The 20,858-nt window shown below is 31.8% G+C and overlaps 1 protein-coding gene across 3 annotated transcripts in view; it reads left to right on the top strand.

The window, feature by feature from the left end:
- Nucleotides 1-16,886, top strand: part of LOC118180975 (serine/threonine-protein kinase STK11-like) — a 60,645-nt gene extending 43,759 nt beyond the window's left edge. For 2 of the 3 annotated variants that reach the window (XM_035350055.2, XM_085809953.1), the window contains exon 8: nt 16,678-16,886. In XM_035350055.2, the coding sequence (XP_035205946.1) occupies nt 16,678-16,841 (164 nt within the window). In that variant the 3' untranslated portion in view covers nt 16,842-16,886. Of the gene's footprint in view, nt 1-11,885; nt 11,934-16,677 lie in introns of all 3 variants that reach the window. The other variant, XM_035350056.2, reaches the window with a different exon arrangement.
- Nucleotides 16,887-20,858: the final 3,972 nt, after the last annotated feature.

Here is a 20,858-nt window from a genome sequence, read left to right on the forward strand (position 1 = left end):
TTCATGCTTTCTTGAGCAACCTGGAGAAAGGCATCTGCACATGCCTGAATATATTTTCACCATTCTCAAATGTTGTGAAGGCAGAATCTGCTACTGTGTGTCCATAATAATAGCCCAAGGCAAGACCTCTGCAGGCAGCCCCTATTGATGGAGGTCACATAGACATTTTTGTCCATTGTTAGTTAGGAAGTATATTGCTTGTTTTGTGGTTTAGACGGTAAAATGGCTGAACGTGGCAAGATTAATTTGAAGTTTCTGTACAATTTGCAAAGAAAGGGGATATGAGCATTACTTGACTGGTTTGTAAATGAAGGTTTACTTAGTAGCCTTTATTAAGTGTCCTGTTTGTAGGAAGGAAATGTGTATTTGATCGGACAGATATGGCGCTATGGAGGATATTTTTTACTCTTATTTTTTGTATTTATGTGGAGATGCCAGTATACAGATTCTAATTTAGATAATTTTAGAAAGTTTTTGGATGCTGTTAAGGAATTTTGTTTGACTGAAGATGTATTAATTCCTAAATAAAGTAAGGGAATATTTCCTTTGTGTAGTGCAAAGATGAATTTCCCCTTTTTTTATATTATTTCATTGTTTGATTTAAAATGTATTTTATTGAGATTACATATTTTTTTGTTGGCTACTCCTTTGACTATTTAGGTGAATATAGTTCAATGTATACATTGACAAATTCAAGGGAGTGTGAAATGCCTAGTTTGTGCAATTCTCTAATGTTTTTTAAGTGAAAATAAGTCTACGTGTACATGTATAAATTCAAGGAAGTGCGCAATGCCAAGTTTGTGCAATTGTATAATTTTTTTTTAGTGAAAATAGGTCGAAGTGTACATGGATACCAAGTTTGTGCAATTTTTTGGCTTTGTGTAGCGGCGATTTTTGCGCTACACAGGGGAAAAAAGTGCACCTTCAGAGGTGAAAGAAGCTAAAAAAGGAGCTACTAGTTTAGTATGCAATAATGCAGCTGGAACTTAGAAATGTAAACCAATGGTAGTGGGTCCAAGAGCACCAATCACAGAGCTCTGAAAGGAGTAAAATCCTTACCTTTAATAAAAACTCTTGTTAAAAAATAGTAAAAACTCTTCGTTCACAAAATAACTTATGACCAAATGATTCATAGAACATTTCATTAAAGAGGCTGGAAGACATTTTTAGAATGTGGGGTTACTATCAAATTGCAAGATTTTACTGTTGTTAGGCAACTACTCTGCACATCCAGATGCAACCATTTTAACATGTGATGATCCTTCTTTTTGACCTCCAAATACTACATCATTGATCCAACCAGTGGACCAGGGCATAGTGCACAGTATTAAATGCCACTACACATCAGAGTTTCTAAAAAAAATTCTTCGAGAGACCATTCTATTTCACTTTGTGATTATATTTAAAAAAAAAAAAAAGTTCACCATCAAAGACTACATCTATTTGTCAGCAGAATCATAGAATTCTTTTTCCAAGCATCATCAGTAAATGGCTGTTGTAATCTAAGGTCATCTTCTGGGTTCGTTGAAACTGTAAGCGTTGACAGTGAATTTTCTGGTTTTAGGGTTGAAGCAAGAGAATTGTTTTTGTATTCGAAAGAACAAATGAGGAGGCTTTGCAAGAAGATATCACTGAATGGATGATGTGTCCAGAGGAGCAAACATCAGATGACGATGATGAAATTATTGGCAATGTTTTGAACTTGACACAAGAAGAAAACAATTTTTACACCAACTCAGAAAGTGAATTTCATAGGAGGGAGAAAATTTCTTTTAATATAAGTTTGGAACATGGTGAAGAATATCTAAAATTTTTAGAGCAGCTGAGCTGTGTCACACAGCAGGAGAATATGACTGTATATAATTTACAAAAATGTTTACTCTGGCTCACCCTAAAGTTTTAAAATAAACTTCCATTGAAAAAATGCTTGAAATATGTGAAAAAAGGAAATATTTTATGTTTTATTAATGTCCTTTATTTTCATATGCCTTTATTGTATATATCCTTATTTATTTTGCAGTTTTAGTTTAAATGTTATAATTTTATCATTTTGTCCTGAAATCAACAAAATCCTTAAACTCACACAACCTGAAGCACTGCATATTTTTGGTCTTCTGCTGTATTAGAAAAGTGATGTTCAGGTGTAGATGATTGCTTTAGTTTATTCAGTTCTTATTTGCTTCATTGGTCCTTCATTTGTTTCAGTAAAAGTCTGTAACAGTACTGAATTTCTATGTGAAGAAGTGTGTATGAACCCTGTTTATGATGAGAAACTCAAAATCAGTAAGTCAAATGTAAAGCTTAAATTTAAATAAATTAATAGCTATAGACTACACAGAGCAATTTATTCAAAATTGGCTCAGAACTTCACTGGTGCGGCCTCAACTATAGACAATTATACTGCAAGGCCAAAAATAGGAACTTGTATCTAGAGTAGCAAACCTAGTAACATAGCCTTGTGCCGCAGAACATGCTCTGTCTTAACAAACATGTTAGGAAATTATGTAAGTTCTGTGCCTAATATCTTAACACAATTTATTAATGATACTGAAATCTTATGCGGTATGATAAAATCATTAACAATTGTGGAAAATATATTTTTGAGCAGAAGATATGTGCACATTATAGCAAAATGACTCGTACAAAAGACCTTAGATATGCATTTGAGGTCTTCTTGTATCAATCATTGTAATGGAATAGTTATTATGATGAGTATCGATTAATGTACTAACTTGCCACTGTGACAATGAAGATATGCAGATATCCGGTTCTAAAATCAGAGAGAAGTTAAAAGACTAGCATTTAGTTATTTAGATAAACAATGTAGGTTTTTCTGAAATATGAAAAGACCTACAGAATTTTTTTTTTAAATCGAATAATTCATGTTCACACAATATTTAATAGTTTTAGAAGTTTTCCATACTTGGTACAGCTTAGAAGAAATTAGTATAGTTCCTTTAGCATGAATAACTGAAATAATTGGAGAACTTTATTTAATAATAGACTGCATGTTTAATGCTTAGTGGAAATCAAAGTTTGATTATTTTTAAATTAAGGGAAAATGTTCTCAGAGAGGAATGTGTTTAAGTTCTATTAAAAATAGAAATTTTTTATTTCATTTCTATAAATTATGATCATAAAACTTGTCTAAAAGATTTTCTGGGATAATTTTGGGGGTGTAATTCAATCACCATCTAGATCTTAAAATTAAAAGCATCTCCATACAGTCAAATAACTTCCTTGTTCTAAATACAGTACAAGGTCCGAAATCCGAACCTCAAAACCACCAACATGTTTTTCTCGTAGGCTTTATGTATGCACATTTGATTCTCCCCTCTGCGCTTAATAAAACATCTAGAGAGTCTCGATTCTTAATTTCACTTCGACACTAAATAAAATGTCTTATTGAAGAAACACTCATTTTAGCATAAATTTGTACAATCGGTAATTTGTCTCTGTTGCTGTGTATCTGCTTGGTATACATCTCAAACTGAAACATTCCACATAGATACATCGTTGATATAATGCCAACCTGGCAAATCATTATTTATTGTACTTTCCTTTCATCATCGCATGTTTTTTAAAGCATGACAACTTGAGTAATGACTGATGCCGCGATGCCTAAACAATTTTTTTTATGTTAGTAATTGAATAATAAAGGAGTATGGTAACCTTTTATGTTGACATTATGCTTGGCAATAATTACAGATTTAAGTTAAATGTGCTAAAACGTGTTGACGAGGAAAAATTTACCAAAACTTTCTGTCCATATGCTAAAAATAGATTTTGTTGATGATACTCATAAACCCAAAGATTATATTTAGGGTTATTTGAGTTAAGAATAACTGATTTGATATTCACATAAACCCAGCGCCAGGGCTTGTATGGCAGTGCCGAGTTGCAGAATAATAGGACCCACAGAGACTGCATCAGGCGGTAAGATATATAGTGCCAGCCCTCAATAAGGCTTAAGTATATTTGGGAATTTATTTATTCAGAACGCTGATAAGCCTTAAGCATGTTCAAGAATTAGACATAAGTATAATAAATAACTAAACTAATACAATTCAGGCTTAATTGTCTCAGTGTGCGATAGAAGCGAGATAAAATTTAACAGAACAACTTGTCGTTAGTCGCCAAGCTCATGTTGCATAGCCAAATATGTATAGTAAAGGATAGCTAAATTTGATGATGATAACTGCTAATTTTAAAGGTTTTCAGATGTCACAAAACAAATTTTCCAGTTAACAGTTAAATTTTCCAATTAACAGATTTTGTAAAGAAATTTGGAGATGTGGTAATAAATAAAGATGATATAAAAGACATTTTTCATTGTAATGACGATGCTTCTCAATCATCAATCAATTAATGAATGGCGAAATCTGTCGTATGGTTATAGATCCAGAAAATACTTCAACTGATAGTGAAGAAAGTTACTGAAAACGAGAAAATTTCGATTGACAAGTTGATCGAAATTCTCAAAACAGCAGTTACAGGACTTCAACAATGTAACTAAACAAGAGATTATGTATGTCTACAGAATTAAAGAGAAAGTATTAGCACAAAAAAAAAAAAAAAAAAAAAAAAAAAACGAAGCAACTTAAACAACTTGCGCTGAAAGAAATGTTTAATAAGGTAAACAAATAAATATTAATTTTTTTTTTTTTTTTTTTTTTGTAAATTTTGATACCCTTTAGATCATAAATACTTCATTATTTCATAAATCGTGATTTCATATTTTTAATTTTATAATTTCTACATGCCATCTGACTGGATTTAAACTGAATATCTAATATCCGAAAAAATCCCAAATTCGGAATCGCCGAAGTCCCAATGGGTCTGAATTTCGGACTTTGTATTGTACTGTATTTGAGAACTTCTGCTTGTATTTTAAAAATTTCATATTAAGTCAAAATCAGGTAGCATAACTATTTTCGAATCTTATATTTTGTTTAATTGGTTTTGAATTAATATTATGCATTTTTAGACTTTAAAAAGCTTTCACACAATAACATTTTCTCAAGCATATCAAGAAAAATTGCATGTTTTATAAGAAAATTCAAATCCTTTTGTATATGCATTTTTTTATCTATTGTCTTTAAAATGTGAAAGAACATAAACCAAGCTTTTATGGTGATAATGTGTATTTAACCCCTTAACTGCTGGGGAAAACGTACAAGATTCATTTCCCAGTGCCATGGTTTTCACACAGGTGGGCGTAGTTATGCGATTTATTAGAGGGAAAATAAGTGTAAATTTTACTTTCTAAAAACTGTTTACTTTCACAAAATAAAGAATAAAAGAAAAAAATGAGTGCACAAATTTTCATGTTTTGAGTAAAAGTATAATAAAAGATGTAGTACAGTATAAAGTCCGTAATCCGAACTCGTCGGGACTTCGGCAATTCCGGATTAAGGGTTTTTCCGGATTATAGATCATCAATTTAAATCTGGTAAGATGGCATGGAGAAATTATACAATTAAAAATATGAAACCGTAATTTATGAAATAAAGAGCAATTATGATCTAAAGGGTATCAAAATTTACCAAAAAAAAAAGGCTTAATATTTATTTGCCCACTTTATTAAACATTTCTTTCAATGTAAGTTGTTTAAGTTGCTTCGTTTTTTATGCTGAACGCGCATACGTAAACATTAAACACGCATGCATAAAGCATACAAAAAAAAAAATCTGTGGCTTTGAGGTCCAGATTTCAGATCATTCCGGATAATGGACGTCCTGATTACAAACTTTGTACTGTATAATAAAAATGATGTTTTTATAATAAAAAAGATCCTTAAAATGGAGTTTTGATCAATTCATTTTTAGACCAGTAAAGTGTAATATCAGGTTTCAGTGTTATACCTTGTGAAATCAGTATGCCTAAAAAAACATATATTTCTACTGAACTGGTTGAATGCCACGATTTTGTTCTTGATTTTTTGTTTGCAAGGTGTTGGTTCATATACTCATCTACAAAACGGTTAGTTTCAGTAACAATATGAAGCACGAGGTTCATCAAAAAATAATTCAAAAAAAGATAAATGGGTTTGAAACATTCATTATATCTTTCTTTATTCCTGGAACCTACTACTAAAAGTAAAGGAAAACAGAGGACACAGAATAAAAAAAGAAAAAAAAATGTTTTACTTAAACAACATCAGCCAATACCAGGCAGTCATTACTTTTACCGCTTTAGACACATCCCTCTATCCAGTTTCTCCCCACACTTCTCTAAATTAGTAACCTCCTTCGCATACTTTGTCAAGGTCATTGTGGTGTTGCATTCCAAAGCTTTGCAAATAATTTTACGGGTAGCATCGCAAAGCAAATGATAGTATTTTGGAAGGGCGTATATATACGCCCGGGGCAGTTAACGCATAGGCTGAGCAAGGCGTATATATACTCCTGTGGCAGTTAAGGGGTTAATGCACGCTTGAAATATGATGAATAATATGTTCAAAGTTCTTTATCATAACTAGAGTTATATTTAATATAAAATCATAAAATATGACTACATTCATACCCCTCTGAAAAGATTGCTTTTTATACAGAAATCGATGCGGATAATACATTGTTGTTATCTCATGAGATAATGCTGATGTAAGCAAGGAAAATAAGCAGATGTGCAGTTGGTGTAATTTTTGAAAACCTAAATATATTTCAGGAAATGGGAACAGCAAAGGCTATCATAATTTAAACTAAAAGATTAGGACATTGTAAATAGAAGGTCAGAACAGAAGATCTGAAAGTGGAAGTAACTGGAAGCAGTTCTATTTTAAATGGGGTATACGAAGAAAGTAGACTTTAATTTTATGAAGATCTCGTTATGGATAAGGGAAAGCATTTCTTGTCATAGGCAGATAGACACTAGTTGTTTGAAATGAATTGAACAAGAAAGGTATAAAAGGTTAGGTTATTTGAATATGGCAAAGTACGTGAGGGCTATGTGCCAAAAGGGAGGAATGCCCTCATAGAAAATTTTCAAAGGGAAACTTAGTTCGTATTCAAGTTACACGTAAGGAGACTATGCAAACCAACCATGTAACCAGCCCATTTGCCTGGGAAGGAACCCAGTCAAAAAGTCTTAAGCACAATGTTCAACAGCCTCAGCCAGAGTTTAATTTTAGTGTACTCACTGCTATGCATTAAAGTTCAAATGATTGCAAAAATGGAGGATGTCCAGAAAATTAATGAGTGATTCTGTGGAAGTAAAATCAGGATTTATTATTTTTTTAAAGGCTTTATTATCAGTTTTGTCAACTGCATTAGCCAGCTACAGTATAATCTTAATTACAAAAAATTAGGGCTAGTTAAAAGACAAAAATTAGGGACCTAGAAGAATTAAATGGGGGGGGGCGTGAATTCAGCAAATATAGCATTTATAAGAAATTTTATATATTATGTGTTTATCTTTAAAATAATTTTTATAAATGGTTAAAAAATTATATAGCTGAACAATTATTGGTTAGGAAATTTCTGCTATAAATGTATGTTTTAAGGTTAGCTAATACATTTTTTTTTACTTTAAAGAGCAACTCATATTTACTTTTTTATATTATTTTATTTTTATTTTATTTATTTTCTTTTTTTAAATTTTTTAGTGATATACATTTTGCAAACTAAGTAAATCATGGAGTAAATTAACCTTTCTTTTTCTATGTTTAAGAGTTATGCTGCTGTGTGTTAGTCTGTAATTTAACTAACCATTTATTCATTTCTTTAAAATAGTAACAATTAAATAAAAGAGCTTAGCATGGTACAAATTTCATTTAAGATAAAAAAATAAAATTATATATAATATCTGCTAATCTATAGTTTCTCTGTATATTTTGCATGTTTCCTTTTAATGCCGTATTTTAGATGGCATTCTCTATAAATTTGCATACCCCAATATCCCAGTATCCTGATGAAAAGAAAATCTCATAAAAAATATGATCTTCCTGGGTACCCTATACAAGTTTATGCAGTGCAAAGTCCGAAATCAGGACGTCCGTTATCCGGAATGATCTAAAATCCGGACCTCAAATCCAACAACAATGCTTTTCTCATAGGCTTTATGTATGCACATTTGATTCTCCCCTCCGCGCATAATAAAACATCTAGAGAGTCCCGATTCTTAATTTTATTCGACACTAACTAAAATACCTTATTATTGAAGAAACAGTCATTTTAGCGTAAATTTGTACAATCAGTAATTTGGCTCCATTGCTGCGTATCTGCTTGACATACATCTGAAACCAAAACATTCCACATAGATACATCGTTGATATGATGCCAACCTGATGAATCATTATTTATTATACTTTCCTTTCATCACCGCACGTTTATCAAAACATGACAACTTGAGTAACAACTCATGCAGCGATGCCTAAACATTTTTTTTTTTTTTTAATGTTAGTAATTGAATAATAAAGGAGTATGGTAACCTTTTATGTTGGCATTACGCTTGGCAATAATTACAGATTTAAGTTAATTGCGCTAAAAGGTGTTAAAATTTACCAAAACTTTCTGTCCATATGCTAAAAGTAGATTTTGTTGATGATACTCATAAACCCAAAGATTACATTTAGGGTTATTTAAATTAAGAATAACTGATTTGATGTTCACATAAACCCAGCGCCAGAGCTCGTATGGCCGCGCCGAGTTGCAGAATAATAGGACCCACAGAGACTGCATCAGGCAGTAAGATATATAGTGCCATCCTTCAATAAGGCTTAAGTATATTTGGAAATTTATTTATTCAGAATGCTGATAAGCCTTAAGCATGTGCAAGAAATAGACATAAGTATAATAAATAACTAAAGTAATACAATTCAGCTTAATTGTCGTAGTGTGCGATAGAAGCGAGATAAAATTTAACAGAACATCTTGCCGTTAGTCGCTAAGCTCATGATGCATAGCCAAATATGTATAGTAAAAGGTAGCTAAATTTGATGATGATAGCCTTTAAAGGTTTTCAGATATCGCAAAACGATGTGAAATTTTCCAATGAATGGATTTTGTAAAGAAATGTGGAGAAAAGGTAATAAATGAAGATGATATAAAAGAAGTTTTTCATTGTGATGACAATGCTTTGCAATCATCGATCAATCGTTGAATGACGAAATCTGTCGTATGGTTCTAGATCCAGAAAATACTTCTACTGATAGTGAAGAAAGTTACTAAAAATGAGAAAATTTCGATTGACAGGTTAATCGGAATTCTCAAAACAGCAGTTACAGGACTTCAACAATGTAACTAAACAAGAGATTATGTCTGTCTACAGAATTAAAGAGAAAGTGTTAGAAAAAAAAAAAACGAAGCAACTTTCATTGAAAGAAATGTTTGATAAGGTAAACAAATAAATATTAAGCTTTTTTTTTTGAAAGAAATGTTTAATAAGGTAAACAAATAAATATTAAGTTTTTTGGGGGAGGTAAATTTTGATACCCTTTGTATCATAAATACTTCATTATTTCATAAATCACAATTTCATATTTTTAATTTTGTAATTTCTACATGCCATCTTACTAAATTTAAACTGATGATCTAATATCTGGAAAAATCCGGAATCGCCGAAGTCCCGACGAATCTGGATTTTGGACATTGTACTGTATTGCTTAAGAATTAATCAAGCCCCAACCAAAATCATCAATCAAAAAAACGCTTGATTATTTTTCCCACTTTTTTTTTTTTGTAATTCTGTAAATCATGGGGAGTAAGCACCCAGAAATATTTCTGTTACATAGGGGCCCACGAGCTGTAATTACACCACTAGATAAAAAGTGTGGTTTACCTCTGTTGAAAGTAATTCTAACTGACTATTAATTCATGGATGTATTTCATAATGGGTAAATGTAGAAAATAGTGAACCAAATTTTAAATTTTGAATGGCATTTACAGTTACAATGGTAAATAATATAGAAAACTGAATTTGCAATGATAATGAAACAAAATATGGAAACGAAACTGAAACTTGTTTAGTTTATTTTAATTATGGAAAATTGCATGAGGTCTCTCAGCTTAAGAGGGCAGGATGCCTTTGTGAAGCACTTTTTAAAAGAAATTTTAATATTTTTGTTATATGGGAGGAAACCACAAAAGCTGCATGCAGCCAGCCTGTTACTGGAGATTTGAACCTTGTTTGAACTACCAACTACCATTTTTTAGCGGTTTCATGTTGAGGCCATTAATAGACACTGAAGATTTGACCAATGATTTTTAATATTTAAAGCACTGTCCTGAAGCTTCGCTTATGGGTTTTTTTTTTTTTTTTTTTTTTGTGTGTGTGTTGTTGTTGATTAAAAATTGAAATGAACCTCTAGTAGCTGATTCAATTATAGGACTATCACAAAAAAATGGTTAACATACGTTTTCAAATAAAAAATAATAAATATTCTTCTCATAAAATGCATGTACAAAATTTGACAAAATTTCACTATGTGTGTAAATTTGGACAGAGTTTGTTTATTCCCTGGTTTATCGAGATTATTTTCATCAGACATTATAAATCTTGTATGGCTTATTTGGTAACGGAATGAAAAAAATTACTTAGTAATAAAAGAATTTGTATTAATAATTATGGGTTTAATTCTGGAAATTGAAATAAATGGTTTCAGAAAATCTTCAGAAAGAAAAACTGGCATGGTTTCAAATTTACCATTAGGTTCATTTTCAATTATTTGAAGTGATTACGGTCCCATTTACTTTGGATAATTAAAGTTCTACTGTACTTAAAGCAGCAAGTAAGTGAAGAAGCTTCCATGTGAGTGTGGAAAATAAAGATATAAAATATGCTGTTGTATGTTTATAGTCTTGATGGCTATTTTGATTTGTCTTGTGGAAAAATCAAATTATTCGTGAAGAAAATATAATTTGGCATAAAAGTAAAACTGATAAGCAGGTCATTATCTAAATCTTATAAGTTACATAGTTTTTCACTAAATACCATATTTAACTGTTTGACTATACATTATAAATTTCGGTTGAAAAAATTTTAATTTTTTTTCCTTTACTTATGCTGTGGAATATGCTAGAATTAAGATTAAATTTAAAACAGACCACTCTTCCTCAAGATTAAATGATGTGATGTAAATTGTAGAATATATTGTTAATTTTCACATGTTAATTGTAGCTCTCATCAAGATGGCAGTAAAAAAAATCTAGAGTAATATTTAATAACTTTACAAATAAAATAATTGTGAATTACTAAATATCTAAAATTTCATTTCAGCTGTTTTGTAGAATAAAGTAACAACTGCAGCAGTTTTACTAGAATACTCTTTTTGCAAAAAAATTGTTGCATGGTGTTTGCAAAAACGTAAAAGTATGGTGGAACATAAACATGAAAAGCGTGGAGGAACAAAAAACATGAAAGCTTGGTGTTTATGTTTTTGTTCTTTTTTGTAATGACAATAATTAATTTGTTTATATAATTGCTAATATATTTTAAGATGACATGTTTTTACTGTTAAATGGAAACAAACAATAATAATGTTAAATGCCATTGATACTTATATTCTCTATCTAACTCAAGATCTATTTCTATCTACCTGAAAATTAAAAATCATCTGAAACTTTGACTATTCTTTAATGAAGATACTGTATAAAAATCAAACTAAAAAATAACTGCCATAGTTCTTTCAAATTTGGTATAGTTTTTGTCGTAAATATTTTGTGTTTTACAAAAATTAGTGTATATTTAGCATTCACTGTCATGGTGTGTGCCCAGATAATAAAAGCATCATGTTTTACACAATGACTGTTTTATATATCTGTTGGGATATGGTGTGTCATTATTTTCAGCAAAAATATTAAGTTATTAATCTATGTAAAACTGTATATAACTGACTGCCTATTTGAAAAGTATTTGCAAAAGTTAAAATTTTATTCACTGGTTTGTAGGACCCAAACATACCATCTGGGCATGAATTTTCATCACAACACTAAAAGGTAAATTTTTCAATGAACCATTAAGCACTTTTTTATTTTGCATCTAAAAGTTATCAATTGAAATAACTAATAATTCAATAGTTTGGGGAAAGGAGCATAATGAGTAAAGTAATTCTATGGTATTTACATACTTAAAAAGCTGAAGTTTATGAAAATACAATTTTGCAAAGCTTATTCTTTCATATTGCAGATTATTATGGATTTTCCTTGAATTGTACAAGGCCTAGTTCAGTCAAAATTCCAAGTTCTGCAAATAGGGTGGCTGAATGGGCGTTTTGTGGTTTTCCCCATGTGTAACATGTATATGAGCCAGTTTCCCTTAAGAAAATCCTCCTTTTAGGCATATAGTCCTCAAGGCTTTGCTGTAATCACATAAACCAAAACCAACCTTGAATTGTACAGTTGTTTTGTCTTTCTTTTTCTTCAATCTACTTTTATCTTTTTAGCAACTAATATTCATCTATTGAAAACCAAAAGTTAAATACATTTTGGTGAAAACAAGGCAACATAAAATACATGCACCTATAAAGTAGTTATAGGTTAAATCTAGGTGATGTGTTAATGGAAGTAAACAAGATGTGTTATCTTCTTATTATCTGCACTTCCGTCCTGAAAATTTCCTAGCCATTGCTGACTAATTTTTCATCAAGCTAGCACATGAAAGATAACAATCATTTTCAAAAATGGCACTGCCCTAACAATTATGTAAAACAGGAAACAATTAGCAAAATCAAAATACAAAAAGCATCCACAATGGGACACTTACCTTTTTGTTTCTTATGGCTGTTTTCCCATGTACAGAGCAATCTGTTTTATCTTAAGAAAACATCAGAGAATTGCAGAAACTCAGTATCGTGCACAACTTGGCATTGCACAAACTTTCATTCTCTCCATGTCCAAAGTAATCTTTTTCCCCTTATAAAAAAAAAAAAAAAAAAAAAAAAAAAAAGGAAAATTGTCCAAATTTCTCTTTGCACACACTGTTGTATACCCATGTACATAATGATATGTTTTCGCGGGGGGGGGTGATCAAAGTATTGCACAAATTTTGATCCATAAAATTTGATTGTTTATGAAGTGCAATTTCATGGAATGTGAATTTTTGTATGGTTAGGCAAAACATCATATTTTTGAAGAAATGCAGTGCTTTCTTTTTCATCATCCAGCAAACTTGACAGTCTCATTGCAGATTTTTGTCCAAAAGAAAAAATGCACTCAGAGCAACAAAACCAAACGTGGAAATCAGCATTCATCTGCTGTGCACATATACATACCTGGGTTGCCACATAAATACATTTCCGCGATGTCATGGGTTGCCTGTTTTGACAACATAGGACATAGCCTTGCGAAGGCAGAAGGGGAGTGGATAGTCAGAAAGTACTAAAAATTTCCACTTTCAGTTAAACAAGTGTCAGTTTTCCTTAAATGCCATTCATAAAAATTTTTAAGTTCTTGCAATTATGCAAAATCTGTTAATTTAATATGCTTTAAATTAAAATATGCTGGAAGAAATCAGTTTGTTAGGTTTCATTGAAAATAAAGGATCAAGAATATATCGTAAGTGAAAAGAACCTAAACGGTGAAAAACACTGATGCTCAGGTTTACCAATTTACTTTGAATCCAATGTGTATTTTGAAATCCAAACATTTTTAATATTTAAATTTACATGTCTCTAAAATTTTTGAGTGGAAAGTTCTAATTTTTTTTAAAAATAAATAAGATGGTTTGCGAATTTTTATAAGTTGTAATTAAAGATATTTTTTAAAAAAATTATAGAAATTAATAAAAAATCAAAATTTTTGTAATTGAATCAGGGGAAGGCCTGTTTCAGGTTATATAAGAATAAAGCAAGGAAGTTTTATTTAAAAAGTGATATACTAAATTCAGTTACCTAAAAAAAAAAAAAAAAAAAAAAAAAAAAAAAGACTGCTTGTGTGATTTTTTGCAAAAAAATAGAACTTTAGCATAATTTGATTCAAGGAAATAAGTTATGGAAAAAAATGGATATCTTTTCAGAAATTGTCTGATTTTTGTGTCCAAATATGTATGTAAAATAACATGATATATACACTGAAGTGACAAAAGTCATGGGATAGCAATATGCAAATATACAGATGGCAGTAGTATCGCGTAGAAAATGTATAAATGCGAAATGCTTTGGCATGGCTTTCATTTGTGTTCAAGTTATTCATGTGAAGAGGCTTTGACGTGATTATGGCCGCACGACGAGAATTAACAGGCTGAATGTTAGTTGAAGCTAGACGCTTGGGTCATTTCATTTCGGATATCGTTAGGGAATTCAACATTCCGAGATCCACAGTGTCAAGAGTGTGCCGAGAGTATCTAATTTCAGGCATAACATCCCACCATGGACAGCGCAGTGGCCGGCCACCTGCACTTAACGACCGAGACCAGCAACGTCTGCGTAGAGTTGTCAATGTTCACAGAGAAGCAACAACACTGTGTCAAATAACCTCAGAAATCAATGTGGGACATACGAGGGACGTGTCCAATAGGACAGTGGGGCGAAATTTGTCTTCTTTGGGCTATGCCAGCAGAAGACCGACTTGAGTGCCTTTACTGACAGCACGACATCGCCTGCAGCGACTCTCGTGGGCTTGTGAGCATATCGGTTGGTCCTTAAACGAATGGAAAAACAGTGGCTTGGTCAGATGAGTCACAATTTCAGTTGGTAAGAGCTGATGGGTAGGGTTTCAGTGTGGCACACACCCCACGAAGCCATGGACCCAAGTTGTCAACAAGACACTGTTCAAGCTGGTGGTGGTTCCATAATGGTCTGGGCTGTTTTTACATGGCATGGACTCGGTCCTCTGGTGCAACTAAACCAATCATTGACTGGAAATGGATACCTTCAGCTACTTGGATATCACTTACAGCCATTCATGGACTTCACGTACTCAAACAACGATGGGATTTTTATGGATGACAATGTGCCATGTCACCGGGCCACAATTGTTCGCGATTGGTTAGAAGAACATTGTGGATTATTCCAGCGAATGATCTGGCCACCTAGATCACCCGACATGAATCCCATCGAACATCTATTGGACATCATTGAGAGGTCAGTTCGTGCCCAAAACCCTGCACCGTCAACACTTTCACAATTATGGATGTCTATAGAGGCAACATGGCTCAATATTCCTGCAGGAGACTTCCAACGACTTGTTGAGTTCATGCCACGTCGAGTTGCTGCACTTCGCCGAGCAAAATGAGGACCGACAAAATATTAGGAGGTATCCCAAGGCTTTTGTCACTTCAGTGTACACTTGCCAGAAAAAATATCCACACACAAGGGAGAAAACCTCAGAATACTGAGAAACTCAATGCTTAAGAAGCCACGACCTTTGATTTTTTTTTTTTTTTTTTTTGTTAATTATTCATTGGTCATTTTACTAACTTTTCAGTACATTTTTTAACAGGAAAAGAAAACAGAAAAATTATCCGTATGTAGCAATATTAGTTTAAAATATTCATCTTTTCTATAAAATATAAGTGATTTGTAGTAATCTGTAGGGTAACCTTGCCTCTTGAGAACTTCTACTAGTCGATTTGGCATAGACTGAACCAGCTTCATTGTATCCTGCTTGGTTATTTTGCTCCATTCATTGATGATGACGTTTCTGAGCATTATGGTTATATGGTGCTGACCATTTTTATGCTTCTGTAAATCCCACAAATCATCAATGCGATTGAGGTCTAGAGATTAGGACGTTGTACACAATTGGTATTTCAATATTTATAGAGCAACAACAGCTTCAAATTCTAAGTTGCGTGCTTCAGATCATTATTCTTTTAAAACCAGAAATCCTCATCAAATTCCAATTACTAGTTGCTTTGCTTCAAATTGGTTTTTGAAATGTTTAAATAACTGTACTGACCCATCATGGACTATACAAAGAAGTTTGCCAACTCCGCTCACCACTATACATCCTCAGACCATTATACCACCTCTGCCGACTGCTGGTGCAAGATTGACTGCTGGTACAAGATTTTCTTTATCAAATGCAGTACCGCTCTTATGCCATACTAGCTTCCTTCTCTTGATTCCAAATATGCAAAATTTGCTTTTATCTGAGAATAGAACACTTTCCCAAAATACCCGATCCTTGTTTACATATTCATTAGCAAAATCCATTTGTTTCTTCCTCTTAACATCCAATATATGTGGCTTTTTACATGGTACATGGGCACAATACCCATGATTCTTCAAAATTTTTTATCAAAAGAGTTTTTGATGCTTTGACTTATTTGGGAAGCAACTGCTCTAGGATTCTTTTTTACAGGCTGCAAAATACTAGTTCGTTAATAAGTTATTGAGAGTGTAAACATTTCCACTAATACCGGGGAGGGGGGGTTCCCTTTTTGATGTATACGGAAACGTTTTCTGGTACATAGTGCTGCCATCTATTTATTTTTGCATTGGAAAACTGTTTTTAAACTAGTAAGCCTTGTAAAAATTACTGGGAATCTAGAAAAATGCCCTATAGGTGAGTACTCAAAAGGGAAAAAATCAAATAAAATTTATATCTCCATTTTGGTAAATATTGCAATTTTTTTCCACTGCATGTATAGATGTTTTTTGTGGCATGTGTAAATCTAATGCATATATTAAGTGGATAAGTATATGATTGAAAGATTGTATTGTATTATTGAACGATTCTGCAATATAAATACTGACTTATATCTTTGTATGAAATATTTATTTTAACACAATACTTATAGGTGCTGCCCAAGTTCCTGATGAAGTTCGTCCTGCCAAGAAATCAAAGCAATACTTCGGAAGGAAAAAACATAAAATACTTCAGCAAGTAAAGCAATACTTCGGAAGAAAAAAACGTATAAGTTGTATAAATGTTAGTACTTCCAGCCTTTGTCAACCATCATAATTATATGAAATATATTAGAGCTCAATAAAAATTATTCTGTCTATATATTATGCTTTAAAATTCTGATTACTTCATTTTAATTAAACAAGTTATGTTTCATAATTGGAGTTATCCTCTTTTATTAATTTATAGTAGTATAACCATTTCTTTTAAAGAAATATGAAATTCAATATGTGAATGTATTCGCTTCTCTTGATTTTGTAATTTCTCAGACATTAAGCATTTGAAATCAAGAATCCGCCCCCCCCCCAAAAAAAAAAAAACAAATTACACCAAATTAAGGCTCCTTTTTTCTAATTTAAATTTCATACTGGTATGTTTCTCCTTGATAAACTGATAAAAGTTTTTATTCGTGGCTAGTGAGAAGAGATTCAGAAATTTGGCAAGAGCATGATATAGAAATCCTGTGATATTTCTGATCCTAAGCTCAGAACCAGAAGGTCTGATGGTGAAGATTTTTGCGTATTATTTTTTGTGGAATGAAGAGTGACCACTGAGTATTGATTATATGCAACATATTATCCTGATAACATGTTGTTGGCCTCTTATGACTTGTCAGGGTTCGTACGGTCCTTAAGAGTCCTTAAGTTTTTTGGAATAAATTTTTGGTCTTTAATTTCGTCCAAAATCGGCAAAAGGTCCTTAATTTTAATCATCTAAAATATCTGACTGTTTTTACGACTGTTATTTTGAGTGTGAATTACCATTTTGGAGGAATATTTTTGGTGTTTCCCTGAGGTTATCTTTTGAATGGGTTATAATTTGTTCCTATTTCTAATATAAATGGTGGGATGCTTGAGTTTTATAGTGAAAGAAGTGCAACATAAGCATTTCGAAATTATTTAATTTTTTCTAATGAAGAGCTCTTAAACAACTTTTCACTTTTGGTGATGTGAATTCTTTTATTAAACAGTTCTGAATTTGCCGCCTTATCAACATTTTGGCGATTTTAAGGTCAGTTTCTGTAGAAAATTTTTAATTTCGAGATCCGGGAATTTTTCGATGACTTTTTTTAAAACATTGTAACATTGATCAATTTCATTAAAATGATGGTAAAATATTGAAATTATGTTTAAAAAAATAACATTAAAATAAAACATTTTTAATTTTTGCTGTCATATTTATAATGTTCCATTTTGGCCATTTATTATACAATATTTTGAATCTGAAAAATAAACAAGGTATAATGCTATAAAGCACAATTTATGAAACAGTTATTAGCAAAAGCAAAATAGCTATGTAAATAATTAAAAATGCCTTTTTAAATTTTTCATGGTAAGAGTTTTTCCCATGTAGTTCTCTCAGAATATACATCAGTTTTCTCTATAAAATTAATTTTATACTTTCTTCCTCTGATATTTTTTTCTCAAAATATTTCTGGCTTTTTACTGTTGCAGAATAATTTTTCTTTAGGATTTTAGGCATTGCAGCTTGGAACGTTTAGAAGGATTTGAAAGCAAGATTTATAAACCCATGATTCTAGAAGATTACAGTAAAATGTTTCCATGGTATTAACATCTAATGAATGTATTTTATGGGAAGTTTGCGATGAATTTCTTACTTTTAGTAGAAGGTTTGGAAGAACAATGAGAACATAATAGTTGAATGTTTTACTTCTGATACTCGAATCTTTTTCTTAATATGTTTATCTTCCCTTTATTTGCTCTACTTTTCACTAGACACAGGCATGGAAAATATTAAAAATGCTTCTAATCTTATTACAAGGACAGGCATTATGGAAGGAAATTTTTTTATTAGTAAAGCAACTGAAAACTGACAATTTAAATGATTCATCTAATATATCTGAATGCATTATGCACAGGGCTGGTGCTAGGCATTTTCCCACCTGATTCAATCTCTGTGGATTCTAAATCCACTGCCTAGTGCCTTTCTAAATTCTGCTTCCAATGCCTGCCCTAAATTCTAAAAGTTTTGCCATTTTTAGATTTTTTTGCTTGGTGTGTCACTAAATTCTAAAATTTCTACCACACCATCTCTGTAACCAGCCCTTACCATGTATATTTCATATTTCTTCAGAGTGTTCATATTACTAAAGAAATAAAATTAGCAGCTTTTTCTGTACATTCTAAATGCATTTAGTGTTTTCAGAATAACAGAAATCTTTAATTGAATTCAAACATTCTAAAATGAAAAGGAAACTTTCTAAAGAAAGAAGTTGAATACATAAAGAGAAAGAAAATTATTCTTCAAAGATATGTACTGCTATTATTATGTACAGTTATTATTATATAAATTATGCAGTTGTTTATAATTTCAGCCTTTACTGTAATTTCCCATTTCAATTTTCTCACCAGAACGCTAATCACTTGGGCAATTTTTAAACTGAGGTGTTTGGAGTGTGAAACAGTATATTTCTGATCTCCACTCGCTCGCTGCATTAGTTCCTGTCAGCTCTGATAATTTATAATTATTCATCTTTGCATTATCGCTTCTGACACTTGAATTTGTTATGATGATAGAGTTACTGAGACATAAATTAAATTTAAATTGCATAGTATTTTATCACTAAGTTTACATTTTTAGTTTGAATTTGACTCTTCTTGTTTAATTGATTTTGTTAGCATAAGGACATGCCTTTATGTTCTAAGTCCTATTTAAATAAGAGGCTTATTGTAAACCTTTGTCTGCCTTTGTAGTTACTTTAACACATAGCGATAATTTGCTTCACGTTTGTCTGGGGTTTTCGACTGTTTAACCTTTATCATATCAAGTCAAACCTCATAGGTACTGTAGAGACATTAGGATTTTTTTTGGAACCAGGAGAGATGAAAAATGAGCAACGTCTGCCCCGGGAATCGAACCATGGACCTCTGGAATATGCACCCAACGTGCAGACCACTACACTAAGAAGGTAGGAGAAATGCCTTGTAGTACCTTATGGTTGATTAGTTAGGAGATAAAGCATGTAGAAACTAGTGAGAACATTGGTCTGCATATTGGAAACAAATTGCTAACTGTTAGAAAAGATGCTTAAATAGAAGAAAATTGATATAAATTAGCCAGAATGTCTGCAAAGGCTTCAAATTATTTTGTTGCTACACATAAAATGTAGCTTTTAATATGTATTTAAGAATCAATGTCATGAATTACATGTATTTCAAACTGTGATATGTTAAGAGATTGTGATTTTAATAGTGCTTCTTTAACAAATATTTTTAAAAGATAAATTTAATAGTGGCCATGTAAATCTGTAATGAGTAATGGTATCTAACTACAGTCAAAAGTCGTTAATCCGGACTCGTCGGGACTTCGGCGATTCCGGATTATAGATCATCAGTTTAAATCTCGTAAGATGGCATGCAGAAATTCTAAAATTAAAAATATGAAACCGTAATTTATGAAATAAAGAACAATTATGATCTAAAGGGTATCAAAATTTACAAAAAAAAAAAAAAAAAAAAAAAGGCTTAATATTTATTTTTTTACTTAATTAAACAATTCTTTCAATGTAAGTTGTTTAAGTTGCTTCGTTTTTTGTGCTGATACTTTCTCTTTAATTCTATAAACAGACATAATTTCTTGTTCAGTTACAAAGTTCCGCTGTTCAAGTCCCGTAATTGCTGTGCCGAGAATACCGACTAACTTGTCAATCGAAATTTTTTCGTTTTCACTAACCTCTCTGTCACCTTCATGTCTTTATCCATTTTTTGCAGCAATTCCACTTTTTGTTTGATGGACATCGAAACATACTTTCATTTTGTAAATCCTTTGGGAGCTCCAGCATCGTAAATTCTATTTGACATAATCGAAAGTTCAAGTTTACTTTTATAAAATTGCTCTTGCAGTCTGCAAAAAATAATAAGACAGATCCAATTCGAAGATTAAGAAACAACGCAATCATCAACATTAACTGAAATAGATAATTTTAGCTTATACCATCCATTATACATAAAACGTGCACGCGAAAACATGTTCTGCACTTGCGCACATGCATATGTGCAATCGTAAAGGTCTTATGCACACGCGTAAATGCCTGTGCGCATGTGTCAACGTGGC

Source organism: Stegodyphus dumicola, chromosome X2 (assembly GCF_044657685.1).
Source record: "Stegodyphus dumicola isolate Sdum_Otavi_A_Nest chromosome X2, ASM4465768v1".
Taxonomy (NCBI): Eukaryota; Metazoa; Arthropoda; class Arachnida; order Araneae; family Eresidae; genus Stegodyphus; species Stegodyphus dumicola.